The sequence below is a fragment of the Pituophis catenifer genome, unplaced genomic scaffold (assembly GCF_029215685.1).
Source record: "Pituophis catenifer annectens isolate HBS135680 unplaced genomic scaffold, rPitCat1.0.hap2 SCAF_11, whole genome shotgun sequence".
In the NCBI taxonomy this organism is placed as follows: domain Eukaryota; kingdom Metazoa; phylum Chordata; class Lepidosauria; order Squamata; family Colubridae; genus Pituophis; species Pituophis catenifer.
Window position 1 is genome coordinate 1557511 of NW_027256891.1, and position 18362 is coordinate 1575872.

At 39.7% G+C, this 18362-nt stretch overlaps 1 protein-coding gene across 1 annotated transcript in view; it reads left to right on the plus strand.

Annotated features, from left to right (window-relative positions):
* Positions 1-287: 287 nt before the first annotated feature.
* Positions 288-18362, plus strand: part of LOC139322834 (vomeronasal type-2 receptor 26-like) — a 30892-nt gene continuing 12817 nt past the window's right edge. The window contains exons 1-3 of the mRNA XM_070952083.1: positions 288-527; positions 15879-16091; positions 18206-18332. Of these exons, the coding sequence (XP_070808184.1) occupies positions 288-527; positions 15879-16091; positions 18206-18332 (580 nt within the window). The remainder of the gene's footprint in view (positions 528-15878; positions 16092-18205; positions 18333-18362) is intronic.

An 18362-nucleotide genomic window follows, 5' to 3' on the forward strand; every position in this document is an offset into this window, starting at 1 on the left:
CCTCTCCCCATTCACTCCTGAATTCATCATTGAATTCATTTTGTTTAAAGGAGTGATTGAAACAGTTTTAGTTGTCTCTGCCCAGCCCATTCCCATATTTGTATAACCAATTATTGGTTTTTGGATCAATGATGGCTTAAGACTCAGAAGGCTTGTGGAGAAAAAAAGGAATAAATTATTTTTAAAAGTTTGTTGTTACTGCTGATGATAATAACATGAACATTTTTTTTTACAGTAAGGTTTCTTTTGATTTTTTTTACACCCTACAATTAATTTTCGCCATTCAAATGGTCAACAAGAATTCCCAGCTCCTGCACAACCTCACACTGGGCTACAACATCCATGACAACTATATGAGCCCTTTACGCACTTCAGATGCCTTGCTGGAAATTCTCTCCACTGGAGAAGCCAATGTCCCCAACTACAGCTGTGGAAGGAAGGAGAACTTTCTGGCTCTTCTTGATGCAGGTAAAAGAGAAATCTCCACCCAGGCGTCAACATTAGTAGCACCTTACAAAGTCCCACAGGTTTGTGTGTGTTTTTCTCTATCTGGTAAATTGAGTGGTGGGTGTTGGTGGGTGAGCAACAGATGCAACCATACTGTATCTTCTGCATAGAATTCAAGAGTTGCTTTGCTCCATATCAGCAAATATGTCAGTTATGTTTTTTTCTCTTATGTTCTTGTTCAAATTCCTCATAAAAGCCAGAAAAACAATAAGTTCCCTACAGAGGACTTTCTCCCGGCAATTCAACTATTCAAAAAATATCCTTAGTTGTGGGTGAACTAATTGGCATATTCATTTTCACATAGAAATAGTACCTGCCATATCCAGTTGGATTCAAGTTGGCAATAGTAGTGTCTATATATATATATATTAAAAAATGGAATAAAAAGGCAATTATATGCTAGTTAGTCTAGTAGGTATTGTGGCTAAAATATATGACATGTTCCTCTTAAGTAAACTTGAGATTGGGTAGAACAAAAATGTGTTCCTTGCAGAAGAACAAAAAGGAAGAGGAAAAAGTAGAGGAAAAGTTTCATAAAGTTGTATAATTAATCAATAAATTAATAATTAATTAAAATTAATAACAGCAGATTTGTTTTGACATATATAATTATATGTCAGTTTGGCAAGCCACGGTTTGCTGGTTGCATAGATGTAAGTGCATCATTTGACACAGTTAATGGAGAAATATGATGGAGGAAATTGATTGCCCTCAAAATAGAGCTCTGCCTGTTGGCCCTGATCCAAGCCGTTGTTTGAGAAGGAGGTTTGGACTCAATGGAGCCACAAGAAGAAGGATCGATACTTACCAAGGGGTAACACAGAAGGGTGCATATTTGAACCCTTGTTATTCAGTCTAGATATTAATGACTTACCAGGACTAAGGAAGGATTCTCATGTACACGTCTAAAGTGCTAAATTATTAATTTATTTAGCATGTGGCAGAGGTATAATTAGCCAGAAGACTACAATGTTAGTACATAGTATTTCTATCACTGCCGAAGAGTGCTAGTCTGTTCAGTTTGTGCTTGTGAGCTTCTCCAGGTTGCACCACAGAGGGTGAACTAGCTCTGCACCAGAAAGATGAGAGGTGTCCTGTGGCATCATCCGGGCTTCGCTCACCACTGATGTAGCCTCGCAGTTGGGTGTCACATCCGAGAATGTCCAGCACTGGCAGGAGCCCAGAAACTCTTGAGGTTTCTGCCATGTCTCTGAGGTCTGACCTAAGATGGTCTGACCTTAGGTGGACTTGCTGGAATGGTCTCTCCTGAGAAGATTGGCACCTGCCTTGAATGTTTTCCACTTCTGAATAATCTACTTTGCTATAAAAGGATGGACTTTAAATTGTTTGGAAATGGCCTTGTAATCCTTCCCAGATTGATAGGCAGCAACAATTGCTTCTCTAAGATCACTGCTGATGTCTTTGCCCTTTGGCATTGTGTTAATACACACCTTAATGCTGGAGACCAGCAAACTCCTGAAACTTTGGTTTTTATAGAGGCAGTCAGACTTGTGATGACCAATTAATCCAGGTCCCTTGATCAGCAGCACCAGGCTACCTCTTAGTCTCTTTACACCTATAGAAGCAGCCAGGGTGTCCTTGGCCTTTCACACCTGGCTTCTCCATTTTGGCTCTCTTTCTGTAACATAAATGATGACATGGAGTAATATGTCCTGCGTTGTTGTCCATCTGAGTTGTATTTACCTACTTTTAAGAACTGCTTAAGACCAGATGTTTTTTACTATGTCCTCATACGTGAAACCAGAGAACTCAACAGAGTGTCTCCTTCCTTTTCCACATGAAAGAAATTCTTAGTGTACAATTAAACCTCTGGAACCAGGCAGAGTCCCCAAGTTCTCTGGGTTAGAAGATGCAGAATCTCTCTCTCTATATATATAAATAGGTGTGTGTGTGTGTGTGTGTGTGTGTGTGTGTTCCAGCATAACTCTGGAATGCCTCGAGCAATTTCAATGAAACTTGGTACACAGATGACTTACTCTCTGGAAAAAGATACTGTGGGGGTAAGACACCCCTAACACCCCTCGGGGTGTGTGTTCTGGCCATGTTCTGGCCATGATCATTAAACATTACTGCAACTCGGCCTGCCTGCACCACTACGAGGCCGACACGATGTACTTCACGCAGAGTACATATGAGAAAAGAACTACAACGTCGAACAGCTTAGTGCATATATCGCGGACAAAAGCATACCAAATACCAATATCAGCTAGCAAAACTACAAGGTGGTATCATTTTACTTGAGGCTTCTGGGGGCACAGGGAAAACATTTTTAACTAAGTTAATTCTAGCCGAAATCAGGGCTCAGGGTGAAGTTGCTCTTCCTGTCTAATATAGGATTGGGATAAATAAATACCTGGGCAACGCCAGGTTATCAGCTAGTTTCAAATAAAGTCCTCTAGGATAAGGTAACTGACAAATTATATCTTGTATAACTAGAGAATGGGCCAAAAAATAATCAAGGTGGGAAATGAATGAATGAATGAATGAATGAATGAATGAATGAATGAATGAAGTTTCTCCAAGCATCTGGAATATTGAATGTCAACTGTCTAAGAGAGAGAGAGATCAGTCTTGGACTGAACATTAGACAAACAACCAATTGGGAAACTTGTCTTAAAGCAACACATTTGCTGTGCAGTCAGAATTAAGCATTTACATATAATACAGCCCTTTATTGGCACAAATCATTCACTTGACATCTACATATATGAGTCTGATTGTCCCAAAGGTGCTTTTTCAAGAGGCAGCTGGACTTTCTGGTTTTTCTTTGAAGACATTTTGCTCCTCATCCAGAGCTGAAGAAGCTTCTTGGATGAGAAGCTTCTTGGATGAGAAGAGAAACCAGAAAGTCCAGTTGCCTCTTGAAAAAGCACCTTCGGGACAACCATGACCTGAATGATGGAGAATCTCCATAGACATGTGGTTCTGATTGCAATAAATTGTAGGAGTGATACAGAAATATGATTTATGTTTTTATTCTTATTCTTTTTTATTTAATTTGTTTTCTTGTATTCCATTTTTATATACAGTGTCGTTAACGCTCTGTGCTTAATATTCTGTTTCTTGCTATGGCATAATTGCTAATCAATAATTTATTTAATTTGTTCCTCAATACCAAGTTGAATTTATTAAAAAAAATAAAAGTTTTGGACTTTATCCACAGCTTTCTTCCTTACTATTTCAGATCAGTCATAGCATTGTTTCAGAGGCTCTGAGTGATAAAAGCCAATTCCCCTTTTTCCACCAGATTCTCCCCAAAGAAGGATTCCATTACCCAGCAATTGTCCAACTGCTCCTCCATTTCAGATGGACCTTCATTGGCCTCTTTGCTTCAGACACAGAGAAGGGAGAGAGATTCATGAGGACTTTCCCTCCTATGCTTGTCAGGAATGGAATTTGTGTGGTTATATCGCAACTGTTATCAAGAATTGGATATACAGCAACCCTCAGGGATGCCCTCTCTAAGTGGGGACAAGTCAACGTCTTTGTTCACTTCATGGAAGGTATTCCCATTATGGACAGAATTCTCCCTTTCCATTTAACACTTATGCGGTTGCCAGGACCCATTGAAGGGAAAGTCTGGATCAGTACAGCTTTGGGAGGATTTCAATCGAAAAAGCACAGACTTTACAAATACGTCCATAGTATTTGGAGCTTTGCTTTTCTGGGAAAAGAAAGCCCAAAAGATGCTGCCTTTGAATCCCATTTATTTGTGGAAGGAAAGTTTCAAGATCATTATTTCCGCTGTTCTCTTTCAAAGAACGTGTTTTCTGTCAAAGGCTGCAGAAGATGCACCCAGAAAGCCCCACTGGAGACCCAGGAGAAAAGGAACAGGATGCGGATCACAAATCAGTATCATTGGTACAATATCATTCAGACTCTGGTCCAAGCCTTGAACGCTGCCTATTCCTCCAGATCGAGGAGGGGAAGGAAGGAGGGTGAAGACACATTGGGAGCTCCAAGGCTGCAGCCGTGGCAGGTATGGGGGTCCCGATATTGTGGGATATGAACTATTGCTTCTAAAATAATGTTTCATTATAGCTTTTGCTTCTGCATAATAAATAGATAAAATAAGGAACTAGAACTTTAAGGAACTTTTTGAAAAACTAGCGAAAACAATCTTGTTTTTACAGTGAACAAAGTGATTCAGAAAAGTCTAGAAAGGGGAAGGATACTGCAAAATCTCCATTCCCTCCTCATTCCTGGGGGAAGGGTATTGCAAAATCTCCATTCCCACCCCTGGGGCCAGCCAGAGGTGGTATTTGTCAGTTAGTTTCTCCGAACTATTCAAAATTTCTGCTACCGGTTCTCCAGAACCTGTCAGAACCTGCTGGATTTTACCCCTGGATGTATGCATTTTAAATACATTCATGTCTTTATGGGTTTGTGATTAGCAGAGTGGGGCTGCAGGAGGCAGGATGGGATTTATGACCACAACTGAGCTCAACATTTCTGTTGCTAAGCAAGACGGTCGTTAAGCTGGTCGCTTATTAAGACCAGCTGCCTGCAATTACGGCAGGGTTCGAATCTCGCCAAGGCTCAAGGTTGACTCAGCCTTCCATCCTTTCTAAGGTAGGTGAAATGAGGACCCAGTTTGTGGGGGCAATAAGCTGACTTTGTATAAATATACAAAAGGATGAAGGCTATTGCTGAGCACATTGTAAGCCGCCCTGAGTCTTCGGAGAAGGGCGGCATATAAATCAAATAATAAAAAAAAAAAGTGAGTTTTGCCCTATTTTATGACCTTCTTACCTTTTCTTGTTAAGTGAATCACTGAAGTTGTTAAGTCAGTAACATGGTTGTTAAGTGAATCTGGCTTCGCTAGTGATTTTGCTTGTCAGAAGTCGCAAAAGGAGGTGACCTTAAAACTCTGTAACCATCATAAGTAGATGCCAAGAATTCAGATGTTGATCACCTGGAGACCCTGGGGATGCTGCCATGATCGTGGGAAAAACTATCCTAAGTCACTTTTTTCAGTGCAGTTGTAACTTTGAATGGTCACTAAATGGTTTCTAATAATCAACCTGATGTTTTCTAGATGTTTATGAATAATCTCTTTTTTCCTATGATTCGTTTTATTTGCCACCTGCTCTAGAATGTCCCCAAAACTTATCAATTGCATCAACCATATTTTGTTTTTTTGTTTTTTTGAAAAGTTGTTCAGCTTTTTCTTATACACATAACATAAAATGCACATTGTCTTATACATAATTAATCCTACATATACATGTTTTCCTTAAAGAAAGCATTAAAATAAGGCATTTTAATTACATTCGGAGTTACTCTTCTACCCTTTCCCCCTCATTTTGCAACAAACCTTATTCTTCTCTTTTCTTTCCCTTCCCTTCCCTCCCTCCTCTCCTCTCCTACTTTCTCTTTCCTCCTCTCCTACCTCATCCTACTTCCCTTTTCTTTCCCCCACTCCTCTCTTCTTTTCCCCCTTCTCACCTTCTTTCCTACTCCTGTCCCCTACCCTTCCTTCTTCTTCTTTTCCCTTCCTTCCATTCCTCTCCCTCCCTCTCCTCTTTCTACCCTCTACTCCTCTCTCCTTTCTATCTTCTTTGCTGTGGAATATTCTCCTTGTTTGGTATCCGAGCAACTCCTGTATTCTAATAGTATATACTTTCTTTCAATTTCTTTTCAGATTTATTCTATCTATCAGTATTATCATCATAATTGTATTTTGTTAATATATATTTTGCCAAAATATGATTGAGAAATTTTGCTGAAATTTCTTTGTTTTTTATTTATGAAGGTAGCGGTAACACCTGTTTTTCTAAATAAGGCTATTTTGTTGTTAGACAAAGGCCGTGAATTCCAATAAAGCTGCAAGTCCAGATGGGGTGCTGGGGATAGTGGTGAAAACCTGTGCTGACCAACTATCAGAGGTCCTAACAAGGATCTTTAACATCTCCTTGCAAACGGCCAGTGTTCCATCATGTCTGAAAGCAGCCACTATCATTCCAGTCCTGAAGAAAACAGCCATAAACATCCTGAATGACTACAGATCCATTGCATTGACGTCTGTAGTGATGAAGTGTTTTGAGAGATTGGTTCTTCAACACCTCAGGTCATGCCTTCCATCAAACTTCCACCAACATCAGTTTGCCTACAAAGGAAATAGGTCGACAGGTGATGCCATTGCAGAATGAATGCCCTTCATTCTGTAGTGAGTCATCTAGAGAAACCTAGGAACTGCGTCAGAATGCTTTTCATAGATTACAGCTTGGCTTTTAACACCATTTTGCTGGACATCCTCATCGAAAAGTTGACTGACTTGAATATCCCTTCTCCCACCTGTGATTGGATTAAAGACTTTCCGACAGACCGGCCACAAACAGTGAGGACTGGGTCTTTCACATCCTCCTCCCTGAAGCTCAGCACTGGCTCTCCTCAGGGCTGTGTGCCCAGTCCCTACCTGTACTCGTTGTACACATATGACTGCATGTCTTCTGATTCATCTAAAGTGATAATAAAGTTTGCAGATGATACCATCGTGCTGGGTCTTATTACAGGAGGAGATGAATTAACATACAGAGAAGAAGTCCAGAAGTCATCCACATGGTGCTCAGAAAACAACTTGCATCTAAACACCAGCAAGACAAAGGAGATGGTGCTACACTTCCAGAAGCAGAGACAGGAACCTGCCCCACTCTACATCAAGGGGGGTTGTGTGGAGAGGGTCTCTTCTTTCAAATTCCTGGGAGTGCACCGGGGTGAAATGCTACCGGTTCCCTGTGGTTTGGGTGAACCAGTAGTTTAAAAAAGCTATTGGTTACTCTGAACTGGTATTTCCGACGATCAGCTGTGCAGCGCGGTTTAGCTTTGCTAGAAAGCAGGAAATCCTGCTTTCTAGCAAAGCTAAATCACATGGCACAGCTGATTCCCCCCCTCGCTGTTCTACTTACCTCCCAAGCCTCATATTGGCATGCACTGTGCATGTCCGTGCACACAGCGTGCGTTTGGCATGCAGCGCGCATGTGCAGCCAGCGAACCGGTAGCAAACTGGTACAGATTTCACCACTGGAGTGCCCCTTAGCCAAGATCTCACCTGGAAAAATAACATGATCCAGGTGGTCAGGAAGGCTCAACGTAGATTCCATTTCCTTAGGGTCTTGAGGAAAAATCAGGTGGAACAACAACTGATGACTTCCTTTTACCGGTCTACGATAGAAAGCGTCCTTACATATTGTGTTATGGTAGGGTATGCTGGCTTGACAGCCGCGGACAGAAAGGCATTACAGAGGGTGAAGGGCACAGCATAAAAAATTATGGGCTGTCCCCTGACACCACTGGACGAAATCGCCAGGACCTGTTGCCTCAACAGAGTGAGGAAAATCCTCAGGGACGATTCACACCCTGGTCAGCACTTCTTTACTCTCCTACCATCAGGCAGGAGCTATAGAAGCATCGCCAGCCGAATGAATAGGCTGAAGAATAGCTTTTATCCGTGGGCCGTCAGACTTCTGAACGCAACATAACACCACAATTAGGTTTAATATGATAGACTTGCAGGACCAGCACAATGTGCAACATGTTCATAGCGGTGTAATATAATATAATGTTACAAACCAACAAGACAGACACCGACTTCAGAGGATAATTAGAACTGCAGAAAAAACAATGACTACCAACCTGCCTTCCATGGAGGACCTGTATACTCCACGAGTCAAAAAGAGGGCTGTGAAAATATCTACAGACCCTGTAGATATCTCCAGATATCTCCAGATCACAGCCTGGACATAAACTGTTTCAACTCCTACCCTCAAAACGACGCTATAGAGCAGTGGTCCCCAACCCCCGGTCCGCGGACCGGTGCCGGGCCGTGGAGTACCTGGCACCGGGCCGTGCAGCGGCCGGGGGACATGAACGCTGCAGCGCAAAGGCTCCTGGGCCATGCGCAAAGGCTCCTGGGCCGTGCGCAAAAGCTCCTGGGCCGTGCGCAAAGGCTCCAGGGAAGAGAGCCCCGCGCAGGTACGCACGTGTGGCCCAAAGCCCCGACCCCTGCGCGCGCTCAGCGGGCCACGGTAAAATTATCAAAGGCTGATTGGTCCGCAGCGATAAAAAGGTTGGGGACCACTGCTATAGAGCACTGCACACCAGAACAACTAGACACAAGGACAGATTTTTCCCGAACGCCATCACTCTGCTAAACAAATAATTCCCTCAACACTGCCAAACTATTTACTAAGATTGAATTACTATTAATTTTTTTTTTAAATTTGATTTTATTATAACATATAGTGATACAATCGGTACATTTTCGGTTCATTGGTGCAGTTATATACATATATACATCTACATACATTATTGCTTGTCTTTTGTTGATATTGTTTCTTGAAGCTAGATTTAATTTCAAACACTTAAAAATAATAGTGCTCAACCCCCTAAGACTAAATCTAATACTATTCATATAGATTTTGTTAATTAGTTAAAATTTAATCTCTATTACCTTCTTTATTTCTTTCCCCCATCCATTCGTACCACATGTCCCACACGCTATAAAATTCTGAATCTTCTCTGTCATTAATTTCTGAAGTCAATTTGTTCATTTCGGCGCACTCCAATATTTTTCCAATAACATGTTCTTGAGGTGGTATTTGTTTTTCTTTCCAATACTGGGCAAAGGAAATTCTAGCGGCTGTCAGAATATGTATAATTAAATACTTTTTCTTTTTTGCATATTCAGTTTTCAAAATTCCCAGGAGAAAAGCTTTTGGGTCAAAATCAAAATTTTCTTTTATTATTTCTCTAATCCACACCCATATCATCCTCCAGAATTTTTGTGCCTGATTACATGTCCACCAGCAATGATAAAAAGTACCCTGCTGATGGTCACATTTCCAACATTTAGGGCTCGAATTGGGGTAGATCTTCGCTATCCTGGCTGGGGCCATATGCCATCTATAAAACAGCTTGTATTGGTTTTCCTTATAAGCCGTCGCCTTTGTCATTTTAAGGTTATTATTCCATATTGAATCCCATTCGTTCAAATTTATATTCTGTCCTATATTTTTGGCCCATGCTAACATCGGTTCTTTAACTACTTCCTCTGCCATATCGTACTCCAATAAGTAATTATATAATTTAGCTAAAATTTTGTCGTCCGTACCCATCCATATCTTATCAAATCCATTTATGCTCATTTCAATGCCAAATTCCTCCTTATCTTTTTTATATCTGGATTTAATTTGGTTATATGGCCACCAGTCTATAGAAATACCTTGTTCCATCAATTCTTCCCTTGTTTTAAGGTTCCCTCCCCCATCTAATAATTCATTGTATCTGAACGTTTTACCCATTTCTAATACATTTGGATATATTATAGCCTCCATGGTGGAAAGCCATCTCGGAATTTTCCTATAGTGCTTCTGTCTCATCTCTCCCCATATTTGTATCAAGATCTCCCTTATTTTATGTCTATGGAAGTAAGTTTTTATCTTCTTCCCAGTATCCCAGAGATATGCATGCCAACCCTTCTGGAGATCATACCCTTCTAGAGTTAACAGTCTTTTATTTCTTAGGGTTGCCCATTCTTTCAGCCATACTAGGTTTGCAGCTTTTTGATATAACTCCCATTTAGGTAATCCGAAACCCCCTCTTTCCTTCTTGTCCTGTAAATTCCTAAATGCTATCCTTGGTTTCTTTCCCTCCCAAATAAATTTCCTGATGATGCTATTGAGCTCCAGAAAGAATTTTTTATCTAATTTAACAGGGACCATTCGGAACAGATACAATAACTTGGGTAATATGCTCATTTTTATTGCCGCGATTCTGCCTAATAATGATATCTGTAGTCTTCCCCACTTTTCCAGATCCTGTTTAATATTTCTAATCAATGGTAAATAATTATCCTCTCTGAGGGCCGAGCACCTTGATGAAATCCAGACCCCCAGGTATTTTACCTTCTTGGCGATTTGGATCTCCATTGATTCTTCCAGTACTTTTTTCCTTGCCTCCGTCATATTTTTTGTTAATAATTTAGTTTTGGATTTATTTAATTTAAGGCCTGCTACCTCCCCGTAATTGCCCAATTCTTCCAGAATTTTAGTGCCTGATTCTAATGGTTCTTCCATGATTAATACCACATCATCTGCAAATGCCTGTGTCTTATATATCTCTTTTCTGATTGTCAGACCCTTTATTTCATTATTGTTCCTAATCTTTCTCAAGAATACTTCTAGTGCTAAGATAAATAGAAGTGGGGATAGAGGGTACCCTTGTCGGACCCCTTTTCTAATTTGAAAAGCCTTAGTTAGTTCTCCATTCAGTAATATATTAGCCTTTTGTTTTTGATAGATTGTGGATATCGTATTGACAAAATTTGATCCGAATTCCATTTGGATAATTTGTTGTTTCATAAATTGCCAATTAAGATTGTCAAATGCCTTTTGGGCGTCGACAAAGACCAATGCCATTTCTTTGTTCGGGTGTTCCTCATAGTATTCCAATATGTCTATTATCATCCTTGTATTATTCCTGATTTGCCTCCCAGGGAGGAATCCATTTTGGTCACTGTGTATTAATTTATTCAAAATTATTTTTAGCCTTCCTGCTAAAATACCCATATAGATTTTGTAGTCCGTATTCAGGAGGGATATCGGTCTGTAATTTTTAATTAATTTTGGGTCTTCTCCTTCTTTTTGGAGGAGAGTAATATACGCCTCTCTCCATGATTCTGGAATTTTGGATTCTGTTAGGGCCTCATTATAAATTTCTAACAACTTTGGTAACAAAATTTCTCCCAAATCCTAATTTTTATAAAATTCCCCTGGAAGTCCATCTGGGCCTGGGGATTTGTTCTTTTTAAGTTTTGATATTACTATTCTTAATTCTGTCATCGTTATTTCTTTATTAAGTATTTCTTTATCCTCTTCCCCGATTTTTGGAAGACTTTCTTTTGACAAGTATTGGACCACCTTTTCATTAGGAATTTGTTCTTCCGCATACAGAGCCGCATAATACTCTCGGGCAATCTCCAATTTATCTTCCTGTTTATTGTTGAGGTGGCCTTCCGGGTCTTCCAATTGATGAATTATGCCTTTCTCTTTTTCTTTTTTTAACCTATAGGACAGCTACCTGCCCGGTTTGTTTGCATTTTCAAAGTAATATTGTTTGGTTCGTTTCATTTTGTACGCCAATTCTTCTTGATCTATTACGTTTAATTTGTGCCGTATAACCATCCAATTTTCTTTAACATCCTTATTATCTGGTTTATGTTGTAGTTCCCTCTCGGCTTTCCCTAATTCTTCTATCAGTGCCTTCTGCCTCTCTCTTCTTTCCTTATTCCTGTGTGCACTATACGATATTGCTAGTCCTCTTACGTACGCTTTCATTGTATCCCATATGATACCTCGAGATGTTGCCTCCTTTTCATTTACTTCAAAAAATAAATTTAATTCTTTTTTTACTTTCTCAACATTTTGCTTGTCCTTTAGAAATTGATTATTTAATCTCCATCTTGTATTTCTTCTCTTGTGCGTACATTCCCATTTAACCTCTAATGGATTATGGTCTGCCCAAATGTTGGGCATGATTTCTGTTGACTTAATATCTAACCCTATATCTCTGCTTATCCACATCATATCAATCCTAGACCAAGATTTCTTAGGATTAGAATAATATGTATACTGCCTCTGATATGGGTGCAGAACCCGCCAAATATCCACTAGATTGAATTCTTCTACCATATCAAAGAATGGTTTTGGTAAATTTTTCCTCTTTTTCTTTTTACCTTTGGTCCCCTTATAATCTCTATTTGAATCTATTACCCCATTAAAATCGCCAATTATGCAAATCTTGCTCTTATCCATCATGCTTAATCTCTCTCCTAATTTTTTATAAAAGTCTCCTAGGTTTTCATTCGGGGCATAAATTGCTGTTAATAAGATTGGACAGTTGCCTCTTTTAACTTCCACCATTAATACCCTTCCCTTCGGGTCTGCATATTTTAGTTCGGCTTTTATTTCCTTCTTGATGTACAATGCTACTCCCCTTTTCTTTTTATCAGCTAGGGATGCATAAAGATTCCCCAATTTCTTATATTCCAAATATTTTTGATTTTCCTTTTTAATATGGACCTCTTGAAGGCACACTATATCCATATTTTGTTTAGCTAATTTTGTAAAAAAAAATTTCCTCTTTTTGTTATCGTTTAGGCCATTTACGTTAACCGATATCAATTTCCAATCATCCATCTCTTAATTTTTGTATACTATCCTAATACTTCTTGGCACGTGTGACTCTTTGTGGACTTTGGTCTTTCTTTGTCTCCTTACTATCCTTATCTTCCTCCTCCTTTTCCTTCGAAATCCCTTCTTTCTCTCTTATCTGCTGGGTTACTTCTTCTTTCGATGTTTCCGCCTCTAACTCCTCTTTACTACTTTGATCCTCTTCAGACGCTCGTAATTGATCCAGGAACTCTTGAGCTGCTACTAAGCTATCTATCTTAACTTTATTCCCTTGCCATGTGATCCACATGCCTTCTGGTAAGTTCCACCTGAAGAGAATATTCCTTTTGTTTAATTGAGTAGCCAAAAACCTATAATCTCTCCTTATCTCCCTTACCCTCCTTGGGATTTGTTTCAGTATGATCACCTCCTTTCCCTTATACATGATTGGCTCATCTCTTGCCATACTATAGAGGATATCCTTTACCTTCTTCCTTGCGAATCTTATATGCACCTCCCTCGGCAATTTATTTCTTCGTGCATAATTTGTCTGGACCCTGTATGCCTCGTCAATTTCCTTTATAATATCCAATTTATCTTGTTGCAACACCCCAGCAATTAATTCTGCCATCACCTGGCACAGATCTTCTTCCTTATCTTCCGCAATGTTTTGGAAACGGGGATAGAAGGAGGCTCGATCCATTTCCAATTGGGTAATTGAGTCTGCCAATTCCCTGTTCTGTTCCATCAGTTTTTGGTCAACCGTATCTAAATTTTTTTCCTGTTGTTCCATTTTAACTTCCATCTTTTTAATCTTCTGTGTATTAGTTTGTATCGATTCCTGTATACCAATCATTTTTTGATCTAATGCCCTAATATCTGTCTTCAATTCAGTATGATTACTAGACATTTTTTCTTGTAACATAATCATCGTGTCCTGTATTGCTGTCAATGTTGATTGCATTGCTTGCATTGTGGGTAGCATTCCTGATTTCTCCATTTTAGAGAAACCTTCAGTCAATTTCTGTGTAGCAGGTGATGTCGTTGTGATCGTGGGATTTGAGGATGTTTTCTTTCCTGTTTTTGTCACCGTGGATGAGAAGTTCATCATCTCTTTTAATACCTTTTTCTGTTTTCTTGTTATATTTTCAATGTTTTTCCAAATTGTCATCCACCAATATTTAACTGCCTCTATCAAATGAATTTATATTAAATCGTTCCCTTCCGTTCCACTATTCAATATTGTTTAGTAATACAATAAATCAATAATTCAAATTTTTATCTATTGCACAAACCTATCTTGTAATAAGTCACTTATTGATCAATTAATAGTTAAACTAATTTGAACTAAGATAACCCTCTCACCTGCTACCACTACTTAAGCAAATTATCTTTACCTACTCTTATTTAACACTTAAGCACTGATGACTTTCTAATATATCTTGAGCAATCTAAGTACACATATAAATAATTAATTATGCAATCTCAATATTCAATATTTTAAGTTATAAAAAGCTAATCAAAATTAAGAATCAATAATTGAAAGAAGAAAGGAGGAGAGGAAAGGGAAAAATCCAATTATAGAATATAAAAGATTATAGCGTATATAAATTCCTTAATAAAAAATCTAAAAAGTACTTAATAAATTTTAAATAAGTTCACAATTAATTTAGATTATCTAAAATGGAATATGTAATATATATAATATTAATATAGATATATACTTATAGATATATAAATTTTCTAATGTTTTTTTCTTGTTGTTATTTGCCCAACTCGTTGATTAACTAATTGATTAGTTGATTAATTGCTCAATAACTTCTCTCAGTCATAAAAGAGCAGAAGGGAAAAGCAACCAAAAAATATAAAAAAATTCTTTTACAATGATGCAGCAGGCACGCTTTGCTGTATGATCTGCTTCGCGTTGCTCTTAAGTTCAATCACTCTCCCTTTGCATTGTCATTCAGATTTCATCAGCCACGTTATCTTCCCCAAGTGCTCCTCAGTCTCTCAGCTCGAGACAATCTTATTGTTAGTCCTGACAGCTACCGCACTTCCAAAATCCAGTTCCTTTATTCAATTAGTCTATTCCACACTCTTAACTTTCCAAAGTTTGTTTGCTCGAAACAAAGTATCAATCCAATCCACTGAAGGCTCCGTCTCCCTTTCTAAAAGTATCCTCAGTCTCACCAGCACGTCTGCGATTTCATCTCCCACCAATCTCCTCCAACCTCACAATCGCCGCCAATTCCTTCCAGGATCCTTCTTATCAGACGCAGCCAGCACAATCCAATTGAACTCACTCCGAGCGTGTTTAAGGGAGAGTAGTACGAATGATCATAGGCACCAACTTCACCGAAATCTTCTTGCTTCCTGTCTTTTGTTGGCTATCACAGCTTCAAGTCTGCCATTTAAAGCAGACGCGCCGCGTTAGTTTGACAGCGGTAGTCGGTCCAGCAGAGAGTGCTTGCTCCTCACCGCTCTGCCTGCTGACACCCCGCTATCGTCCGCGGAGCTCTCCAAGCTCCCACGCCTCGAAGGGACCCCAAAACGCAACAAAAAAGTGGCACTGCAAGCAGCGATCGCTGTCACAGCACCATTTCGCTGGGATTCACCAACCGGAAGTCCTACTATTAATCTTCTCATTGTTCCCATCACCCATCTCCTCCCACTTATGACTGTATGACTGTAACTTTGTTGCTTGTATCCTTACTATTGATATTGATATTGTTTTCTGATTGCTTATTTGTACCCTATGACTATTACTAAGAGTTGTACCTTATGATTCGTGATGAATGTATCTTTTCTTTTATGTACACTGAGAGCATCTGCACCAAGACAAACTCCTTGTGTGTCCAATCTCACTTGGCCAATAAAGCATTCTATTCTATTCATATAGGTATATGGGAATGTGTGTTAGTTATTACTTATTTGGGTTTAGGGTTTCTATTTCTTTCATCTATTGAGTTATTGAGATGTATTTTGTGTTTTTTTTGGGGGGCTCATTCAATTTCATTGTACACATGTTGAACATTGACAATAAAGGTTTGATTTGATTTGATTTGATTTAATTTGATTTGATTTAGTCAACTATAGAAAAAAGATTCAAATATGTAAAGGCTAAATGGGATTTTTAAAAAAGCTTTCAGATTTTAAAATTCTTGGATGCTCCCCTTCTAGTTCCATCCTTTCCTGCAGAAGAATCAGTTTTGGAATATTTCCGAGAAGAAACTGTACTTGGATCAAAATGGAGATCTAACAGCAGATCTGGCACTCATGAGCTCCTTGTTTGTCCCCAAGAAAGATCCCATCCGACAGCGAATGGGGTCTTTGGAAAGACAGAGAATTACTATCCTCCAAGGAGCTCTTCCATGGCTAAAGTTGCTCAACAAGGTGGGAGAAATTTTGGTGTCTTTCCTCTTTTTTCCAAAGATTTAGGACCCATTTCATCTGGACTAAGCCCAGTTTCCAGAGTCAATGACCTTCACTGAGAATTGAAGATGGGGAGTAGAAATCTTATAGTTTTCTTTCTATAGACCACTTGGGAGGCTTCAGTACTATTGACCAAGCTGTTCTTCAGCTGCTGTAATACTGAAGACTGTTTTTGGCTGATTCAGCCATGTCCAACCTGGGATGAGAAACCCTCAAGTGCTGGAGGTTGTGTTGTTAAGAACCTCAGGTTTGCTTGTTCCTTATCCTCAAGCAGCAAAGCAGAAGGGAATTCTATTGAACAGACCCTGAATTGAGGTTTGGACTGAAGGAGATGAAATAGGATCATGACTGGATGGAGCTCCTGGGGGTTCCATTGGGAGAGAAGCTTCGTCTTGTCCTGCTTAGGAAAAGGCCATTGGGAAATGGTTCCCTGAAAGGGCAGGTCCATGGTCTGTGATAGTTTTAAGTAGTCCAGACCTGGTCAAAGTTAGCCATATCTGTCTTTCACTCAACTGGGGGGAGCAATTGGAAGGAGGTCCAAGCCTTTCAATTCACATAAAATGGCCAGTGAGAAAATCCCTTGACCCAGAAACCTGAAACACTGAAACACAACTTTGATTCAAAGAAAAGCCCTTCCTGATATCAGAAGTAATGAGAGAGATTGTGACAGGAAATGCTACTTAGAACAGCCTTTGGCTGTTAAGAGGGCTCTTCATCTGAAAATCCCTTGAATGGCCTTCTTTATCTTGAGTGTTAGCCACCTTCAGTCCCTCTGGGTGAAAAGGACTCTCCCAATTTAACTAATATGAAATGTGGGTCTGTCTTTCCATGCCAGTTGGAGTCTCCTAATTGCAGTTCTTCAACACAAAGGACTTTTTCTTGGATAACTGGATGGGCCTTAGAAATATCTCCTTCTGACCCAGGACTCACACTTATGTCCCATCTGTTGCAGCCAAAGATTTGTGACTTAACCTTTTTCAGGGACACCTTCTCATGATCTCCCCTCAATCTCACTACAGTTCTGGAAACTATGCAGAAACCTTTACTCTTAATAAAGGAGAATATTGGTAGCTCAGGGTTGACACGAGGGCTCCTTGGTGCTCTCTGAGCTTGCTTGTTTTCTTCCAGGTGTTTCATTACCCAAACTCGGAAACATCATCAGCTATAATTTATGAGGAGTTTTCCTTTGTCTCTTAACGGGGAAACTGTTTTGAACTAGTGTCAAAGGGGAGCAGCTTTGCAAGGCTTTCTGTAGTCCAGAAGAAACCTTTCCAGATCCTACTGGTCAGAACTTTCCTTTTTAATCACATTTTGTTCTACTTAAATAAATCTTATAAAATAACAATTTAATAAATATTTGACAAGAAATGTATTTAAAATTTAATATGAGTAGAACATCATAACCATGGATAGAAGAATGGAGGAATGCATTTTAATACAGCCATGAGGAGGAACTGATTGTCTGTCACTTAATGCTTAAAACTTTTCTCAATTCCATCCCTCCAGACTTTATTAAGTAGAAAAGTCCTTTATTGCAATGTGTTATGCCAGAAACAAAAGGGAGGAACTAAAGAAAGAACCTGCCAGGATCACCTCTCCTACACCTGTTAGGAAGGAGTCACAGCAGGAGTGAAATGCTACAGGTTTGCTCCAGTTCAGGAGAACCGGTGGTTTAAAAAGCTGTGATCTGACGATCACCTGTGCTGAATGGTTTAGCTTTGCTAGAAAGCAGGATTCCCTCCTTTCTAGCAAAGCTAAACTGCGTGCCACAGCTGACCCCCCCCCCACTGTTCTACTTACCTTCCCAAGACTCCTTTTGGCTCGTATTGTGCATGGAAAGCTAAACCGCACAGCACAGGTGATCGTCGGATCATAGCTTTTTTAAACTACCAGTTCAACCGAACCGGCAGCTAACTACCAGATTGGCCAAACCGGTAGCTTTTTAAACGTGCAGCACATACGCAGCCAGCAAACCATTAGCAAATCGGTTCAGATTTCACCACTGAGTCACAGATTTCATATTTACCTCTGTGAAGCCCAGAATTTACTTTTGGCATTCCTTTTCTTCTGCTCAGTCCCTGCCTCAGTCCAAATGTGTGAAAAATTGTCATCCTGGGTTTGTCAAGAGAGCTCGAGAAGGAGAGCCAGTTTGCTGCTATGACTGCGTTCCTTGTCCGGAGGGGACCTTCTCCACTCAGGAAGGTGGGTGACACTGAGAAAAATGGGAGGCCT